At 62.7% G+C, this 7,869-nt stretch overlaps 1 protein-coding gene across 1 annotated transcript; it reads left to right on the forward strand.

Annotated features, from left to right (window-relative positions):
- The first annotated feature begins 1,207 nt into the window (after positions 1-1,207).
- On the forward strand, positions 1,208-6,886 carry LOC128783302 (maestro heat-like repeat-containing protein family member 6). Its single transcript, XM_053933959.1, has 14 exons — positions 1,208-1,807; positions 2,194-2,258; positions 2,703-2,851; positions 3,172-3,319; positions 3,565-3,752; positions 3,840-3,977; positions 4,253-4,367; positions 4,541-4,681; positions 4,876-5,052; positions 5,186-5,341; positions 5,501-5,602; positions 5,849-5,951; positions 6,224-6,280; positions 6,568-6,886. The coding sequence occupies exons 1-14, from the start codon at positions 1,687-1,689 to the stop codon at positions 6,765-6,767; spliced, it is 1,860 nt and encodes a 619-aa protein (XP_053789934.1). The 5' UTR covers positions 1,208-1,686; the 3' UTR covers positions 6,768-6,886.
- The last annotated feature ends 983 nt before the right edge of the window (positions 6,887-7,869 follow it).

Raw genomic sequence — 7,869 nt, forward strand, 5'->3', positions numbered from 1 at the left:
AAAAGGGGGGGGGGGGAGGAAGAGGAGGATGGAGAGGATGAAGGGATGAAGGCCCCAGAGGCGGAGGAGGATGAGGAGAAAGAAAAGAGGGGGAGGAGGAGGAGGAGGGAAAAGGGGGGGGATGAAGGCCCTGGAGGAGGGGGAGGATGAGGAGGAGGAGGATGGGAATGGGAGGGAGGATGAAGGCTCGGGAGGAGGAAGAGGAGGAGGAGGAGGACGGGGGGGAACGGGGGGAGGAAGAGGATGGAGAGGATGAAGGGATGAAGGCTCGGGAGGAGGAGGGGGAAGGACCGGGAAGAGGAAGAGGAGGAGGAGGAGGATGAAGGAGCAGAAGGAAGAGGATGGAGAGGATGAAGGGATATAGGCTCGAGAAGAGGAGGAGGAAAGGGGGGGGGGGATGAAGGACCAGGATGGAGGAGGAGGAGGATGAGGATGGAGGGGATGAAGGCTCGGGATGGGGGGGAGAGGATGGAGAGGAGGAGGAGGAGGGGATGAAGGAGCGGGAGGAGGAGGATGGAGGGGATGAAGATCTGGGGGGAGGAGAAGGAGGAGGAAGAGGAGGAGGAAGATGCGGCAGCGGGAAGGGAGGAAGAGCGGGAGGAGGAGGAGGAGGAGAAACAGGAGGAGGAGGAAGGCCCGGGAGGAGGGACCGGGGAGAGGAGAAGGAGCGGGAGGAAGGCCCGGGAGGAGGAGGAGAAGGAGGAGGATGGAGAGGAGGAAGAGGAAGATGAAGAAAGCGAGGGGATGAAGAAGAGGAGGAGGAGGAAGATGAAGGAGACCCCGGGGGGGAGGAAGAGGAGGAGCAGCGTGAGGAGGAGGAGGATGCGGGAAGGGAGCAAGGCTCAGGAAGAGGAGGAGGAAAATGAAGAGGAAGGCATGGGGATGCAGAGCCGGGAGGAAGAGGATGGAGCCGGGAGGGGAGGAAGGCTCGGGAGGAGGAGGAGGAGGGGGGGGGATGAAGGTTCCTGAGGGGATCTGGGGGAAAATTTGGGAATTCAGCCATTCCTAAAGACCCTGTCGGGCTGTCTTAGACACTTGGGGTGAGGAATTCCTTCCAACCTGGGCCACTTTGGGTGGGTCGGGGGCGGCCCCAGGGCAGGGGGCGGTGTGTGCAGGGGCCCTTTGTGACACGGTGCAGCGTGGTCACCGTGTCATGGAACAGGACAGCGTGTCCAAGGGCCCTTTGTGACACAGGGTGACATAGGAGCTGGCGGTGACAAGAGCACGCCAGAGTGCTTGGAGCACGCGACGGGACAGGACGGGACAGAGCGGTGCCGTGAGGAGCCCCCGCACAGCGCACTCGTTCGTGTCTGACCCGGAGCTTTTCCCAGGCGTTATTCCTGCAGCTGACCTCGAGGCCAGACCACAGGACTTGCTGACCTGTGGCCTTCCTGAGGCTTCTCTTCTGCAGGTGCCCTTGAGGGCAGACCGTGGGACTTGGTGCCCCGGAGGCATCTCCCATCCCTGCCACCGGTGCCCTCGAGGCCTGACCACAATCAATCCTTGACAGGAGTCTCCTGTCCTTGTGGCAGGAGCCCTCGAGACCAGAGTGCAGGACTTGCTGTCCTGTAGCCTTCCTGAGGCTTCTCTCTTGAAGGTGCCTTCCAGGCACGACTGCAGGACTCGCTGACTCGGAGCTTTTCCGAGGCATCTCTCCTGCAACTCGCCACAAATCCAGTCACTGCCATGGAGCAGAGATCCCTGAGAGGGCCCAAGCTGGCCTGGGTGCAGGAGGAGGAAGAAGGCCCTGGAGCTGCCCCAGTAGAGGAGATCAAAGAGGTGTTGCGGTTGAAGACTCTACAGGAGGGTGAGTGGCAGAGCTGGGCTTAGGGTTGGTGCCTGCAGCCAGCTTGGCACCATGGCATCCCATCCCATGGCATACCATCCCATGGCATCCCATCCCATCCCATCCCATGGCATCCCATCCCATCCCATCCCATCCCATCCCATCCCATCCCATCCCATCCCATCCATCCCATCCCATCCCATCCCATCCCATCCCATCCCATCCCATCCCCTGGGGACATGCCCATGGACAGGACGGAAGAGGGGCCGGGCAGACACCCCGCAGCGGCCGTGCTCCATCCCCTGGGGCATCCCGGGGCTGTCCCTGCCTGGGGAGCTCAGGGCTGGGCTGTGTTCTCCGGCCTCTCCCGCAGCCCCTCAGCTCTGGCTGCGCTCGCTCTTTGCCAGATGCAGCCGTGGACCGCACACAAGAGCAGGACCCCGCCCGTGGCCTCTTCCGCAGAACAGTGGAGGTACCTGCAGCCATCCCCACCTGGGCTGGGCCTGCTGTCACCGCTCAGCCGAGCACCGTGCCTGGAGCATTCCGTGGAACATCCCAGGCTTCCTGCCCTTCTCCTACACCTGGTTTGCAAATTCATCAAGAGGATTCAGGAGGAAGAGACCAGCACCATGCACACAGGGCTCAGAGCATATTCACACACCTTCAAAACCAAGACCTGTGCTGCCCTGCTGGATATGCTCGTAGAGGGCGGATTTTGCAATCCAAAGCAAATAAGCAGCCTATGGTTTGAGGGTTTGATCCTCCCAGAAATTGCTTGGCCTCCCAAGCCACACCTGCGGGTCACTGGAAGCCTTTGAGGCCATGGCAGTGTGGTGGGAAGGGAAGCACTTCTCTGGGGAAGCTGGGGACATTCCTCCCTCTGGCAGCTTTCCAAGTCTCCCCGTGCCTTCTCCAGGTGCCCGCCATGGTGAGGTACATCCACCAGTGGCTCATGGACAATCAGTTTGCTGAGCAGAGACTGAACAGGGCCCTGCTGGATCTCACCGAAGAACAGCCTGCTGATGTAGTAATGACACTCCTGTGTGTGGCCCCATCCTGTGACAGGTATGGGGCCACCTGCCCAGAGGGCTCAGGGCTCCCCAGCCCATCAGCCTGTACAGCCTGTCCCAGATGTCTGACCAACAGAGTCCCCAGGGCCCTCTGGCTGCTCCCTTTGCCAGCCCTGGCACCTCAGCCCCCGAGCCTGCTGCCATGCTCCCTCGCTGCCCCTCAGGGGCCTGTCCCCACAGGCCTGGGCTGCCTGGGTGCTGCTGGCGAGGGGCAGTGGGCAGAGGCAGAGCCGGCAGCCAGCTCAGGTCCCCGCTGCTGCCCAGGCCACGGTGCTGTGTCCCAGACCCCCCTGAGACAGAGCTCTAACCCCGCAGAGCTGCTTTCACCATGTGGAAGAGCATCATGTGCTCGCCCAGGACTGCCGAGCCAGTGCAGCTGATGCTCCTCAATGTGCTGGGGAGTTGGCCAGAGCACAGCACGTTCACCTCTGATGGGGACAAAACGGGTGTCTTTGTCCTGGCTGTGAGTTTCTGCAACTGGCCTTTGCTGGTCCCAAGGCCACCTGCCCAGCAGCTCTCCATCCTCCTTGCCCCACTGCATCTCCCTGCCTCAGGCGCTGGGCTGAAACCTGGCCTCGGGGCAGCTTCAGGGGCACCAGGCCCGCTCCTCCCCCTGCGTCTCTCCGGGCCTCTCCCTCCCGTGCTCGGGCCCTGCCACACGGACACCTCGGCACTGAGCGCTGTCTCGGGGGGCTTTGTCCTTTGCAGGCAACTGTGGTGATGTGGAAGATCCTCCAGGTGCCCTGTGTCCCACAGATGGTGACGGTGTATTTCCCCCACCTACTTGTGCATCTGCTCTTCCAAGTGCTCTTCAGCACTCTGGATATGCCAGAAGAGGTCGATACCTTCTGGAAGGGATGCCAGCAGCAATACGGCCTTGCCACCAGCCCCAACAGGTACTCCCTCCCACTCCTCTGTCCCTGCCACATCCCTGGGCAGGAGCCAGTGCTCCCAGTGTTACCTGGGCTTTGCTCTGCACGCAGGTTTGCAGTGCGGACCCTCAAGTCCCTGCTCTGCCAAATGGAGCACGAGGATGTGGTGCTGGCAATGGAACGCAAGCGTGGCTGGGACACGCTGCTGTGTGCTGACACCCACCACTATGCCGTGGGTCTGCTGGCCAGGTGAGACCCCCTTCTCCCCGCTGCCTCTGACATTTGTGCTCTGTGCCCAGGGTGCCCCACACAGTCCCAGTGGTCGTGGGCCAGAGGGCCTTGTCACTGAGGCACAGCCAAGCAGACTGGAAAAGGCTGGCAGAGGAGGGTACCCACAAGGAGCTGCCTCCCAAATAGCCCAGGGCCCTTTGCAGGATGCTGGGGAAAGACCAGACCTCTGTGAGTCTGTCCTGGGAGAGGTTTGTCCCCCGGCCCAAAGTCTTGGTTACTTTTTCTCCTGCCAGGGAGATATCCCGTGTCTCCATCCCCTTGTGCTCCCGGATCGCTCGCTACCTGCTCCAGCTGCTCAGCACACTGGAGCCACGCTGGGAGCTGCCCGCCCTGGCCTTCCTTGTGGAGGTGAGCCTGATGGCCAGCGCTGCCTCGCTCAGCTGCCTCCCAGCTCTCTGCCCTCTCGTAGCCGCAGCTGCCTGGGACGGGTGCCCGCGCCCTGTGCTGCTGCCTGGGGCCAGCCCTGTGCGGTTCTGGGCTCCTGCCGGCCGGGTCCCCTGTCACTGCCCTGTGCCTTTCAGGTCCTCGAGTGCCTGAACTTGAGTGGAGGCAGTGCTAACAGAGTCCTGCAAATCTTGTCAAGGCACCTGCACAGCAAGTGCAGGGACAGGCGTCGCCTGGCGCTCAGGGCCCTTCTCAAGCTCATTGACAATCCCTCGATGGTGAGAAGGGGGCAGCGGCTGAGGCTGCGCTCGGGAATGCAGTCGCTTGGGCTTTGCTGGGCTTTAGGCACTGGGGCAGCTGCTCCCAGCTCTCCTGCCTCCTGCTTCAGCTGCCCAAGTGCCCCGGAACAGCCCTTTGGCCTCTAGGCCCTGCGGCAGCAGGATGGCGTTTCACAAACTTGTGTTCCGCACAGAGTGAAAAAATGGGGAGCCTGACTGAAAGTCTTGTGGAGCTCCTGTGCGACGCAGATGGAGAGATAGTTAGCATGACAGTCATGCTCCTCAGCTTTATCTCCCGGGACAAGGACATGCTGATAGCCAGCTCCATTGCACCACGGCTGGTTGAGGCGCTCCTGCCACTCTTTGACCACGTAAGGCTCGCTGCCTCCAGCCACAGCCACTGGCTGCTGCCCGGATACTTTGTGGCCTGTGGATTTCCAGGCCTGAGACAAGCTGAGCCCCGTGCAGCCGATGCTCAGGTCTTTTTTTCTTCCTTTCATACAGGACAATAGCCAGGTGCAGCTGCTCTCCATCCTGCTCTTCCAAACATTGCTGTCTCTTCCACTGGGAAAGGACAAAAAGGCCCTGAAGACACACGTGCGCCAGAGCCTGCTGCCACTCTTCTTCCACTGCCATGATGAGGATGGGCGTGTGGCACAGGTGAGGACTCGTGGGCTGCTGCTGTCCCCCTGGGAGGCGTCTCAGCTGCCTCCTGCCCTGGCGCCTGCTGGGCTGCAGCCTCCTCCAGGCCTTGGCACAGGGACACAGGTCCTGCGCCCTGGGCTGTGGGGCCATCTCCGTGTCTCTGCTGCTCTCCAGGCTTCTCAGGAAACGCTGCTTTGTGTGGCCCACTTCCTCAAGAGGAGGGATCTGGAAAAAGTGGTGAAGAAGAAGAAGCTGTGGAAGTTCACCGAGTGCCTGGTAAGGATGGTCTGGAAGTGCCAGCCTCAGGCTGGAGAATCCCCCTGAGCGCGGTGCTCAGTGTGCGGGGCTGGCAGCTGTGCCCCTGCCCGCTGCTGCAGCCAGAGGCGGCGCGGGCTCTTCTCCAGGCTCCTGTGGGCCCGAGCTCACGGCGGTGCGGGCAGGGGAGGCTGGGGCTGGGCGCAGGGAGTGCCCGGTCCAGGGGCTGAGCCCGCGCCAAGCCTTCCCTCCTGCCGCTCTCTCCAGCTGGCAGACGACAGCAGCAGAGCGGCCGAGCACCTGCGCCAGGCCATGCCCTACCTGGAGAGCCCAGAGGAGCCCCTGCGAGAGGCGGCCATCAGGTTCCTGGGTGAGCCGCGAGCCCGGGCTCCCTCCCCGCCCCGCCGCAGCTCGGCCCCAGCCCCGCCTGCTGCCCCGGCAGCGCCATCCGGGCCCGGCGGGGTGGAGCCCCGGCTGGCCTGGGCGCTGCTGCCGCCCTCTCGCAGCCGTGCCCTTGGGCGGCAGCGTGCGGCAAGGGCCCGGCTGAGCCCTGCCGGGCCAGGAGGCCGTGTGGCCACAGGGCTGGCAGCGCCGCTGGCAGGGAGCTGTGCCGCTGGGCCGTGACAGGCTCTGTGTTGGCAGGGATGGCCGGGCGGCAGCTGAGGGGGAAGAAGGAAGAGCTCCAGCTCATCTGTGAGGGTGAGTGAGGGCAGCGGGCTGTCAGCGGGGGCTGGCGGGGGAGCTGCAAGCCGTGCCCCGGCTGCGCAGGGCTCTGCTCCCTGTGCGGATGAGGGGCGGCGTGGGCAGAGCACACGGAGATTTCAGGGCCACCTGGGGGATTCGTGGCCAGCAGCTTCGGGCTGATCCCCTTGGTCCCTGCTCCCTGCTGGCCATTGCCGGGGCCGGCTGGGATGGCCCTGGCACGGAGGTCTCCTCGGGTCTCCTCAGATGCGGGATCTGACCATGGCTCTGTTGCTCTCTTTCAGCCCTTGAAGGCATGGCAAATGACATCAGCGTCGCCGTTGGAAGCCTGGCAATTCAAACATTGTACATCCTCCAGGCAGTAGAGAGAGCTGGATATTCCCTTTTGGACAGCCTGCATGATCAGCTCCGCAGGGCATGGAGGACACGGCCTCGTCTCTTGGGGCTCGGCTGGCTGCGCTGCCGGAGCTGTGCAGAGTGCTGATCCCAGAGGCTCTGTCTGCTGGGGCCACCTGAGCCAGCAGGAATGTTTCATTTGTTTAAGGTTGTTCTTTCGTTCTTTTTGCTTTTCTGTAGGATATAAATATAGGATGTGTTCTAATAGACAGACTCCCAGGATCTTTCTTTTGCTGCCCAGGCTCTGCAGGGCATAGGGGAAGAGGGAGCAAAGGGTGCCTGGGCTCAGCAAGCTGCCCAGGCACGTGCAGGCTTGCAGGGAAAATGGCCAGAATCCCCTTGGCCTTTGGTGGTTCTGCTGAAGCCTTTGTGCTGCCAACAGAAGCGGTGGGCAGGGGCGGGAGTTCCAGGGATCCCTGTGTGACCGGTGCCTGGAGATGGCCACAAGGCCTGTCCCAGGCAGGAACCGCCATCTGTGTCCTCCTGCCCGTGTGTTGCTGGCTGCATTGCTGAGGGCTCCGAGGTGCCTCTGGATGGGGCTCCTCGGGAGCTCCTGTGGGGCTGTGGCGCTGCTGCCGGGCAGGTTGGCCGGGCTGAGAGAGACCCTGAGGGGATGGGGCCACCAAGGGATGAGGGGCTGCGAAAGCCCTGACAGGAAAAGGGAGCGGGAAGGCACGGGGGGCATGTGGGAGGCAGTGGGTACTCGATAAGGAAAGTGGGCTCGAGAACGTTGGCTCGAGAAGGAAAGTGGGTTGGAGCCAAAGAGACCACTCAGCCCGATGTTCATGGGGCAAACAGCGAGCGTTTGTGCTCAAGCCCTTCCTTCTAAAGGGCCTTTGAAAAAGCCAGTCTGGATAATTTCACTGGTGTGATCTCTGCGCCCCTTCAGATTCTGGCCTGTGAAATGCCTGCAGCCTTGGGAGAGATGTGATGGGCGAGGCCCCTGTCAGTCAAAGCAGGGGCTGGTCCATTCACCCAGTACAGGGCAGCCTGCACTGTGACACACGGCAACAGAGTGCCAGGCACAGCTGCGGGTGCTCCCCATGAACCTCAGCTCTGGGACCACTGTCTGCCCCAAGCTTCAGGGCTGCAGTGGGAGCTGGGCTCTGCCCTGGGGCCATCCTGCAGGGACAGCTGCAAACAGGGAGCATTCCCTTGCCACCAAGAGCCAAGCCAGGGCTGCAGGGCAG

Source organism: Vidua chalybeata, unplaced genomic scaffold (assembly GCF_026979565.1).
Source record: "Vidua chalybeata isolate OUT-0048 unplaced genomic scaffold, bVidCha1 merged haplotype W_reject_6, whole genome shotgun sequence".
NCBI classification, from domain to species: domain Eukaryota; kingdom Metazoa; phylum Chordata; class Aves; order Passeriformes; family Viduidae; genus Vidua; species Vidua chalybeata.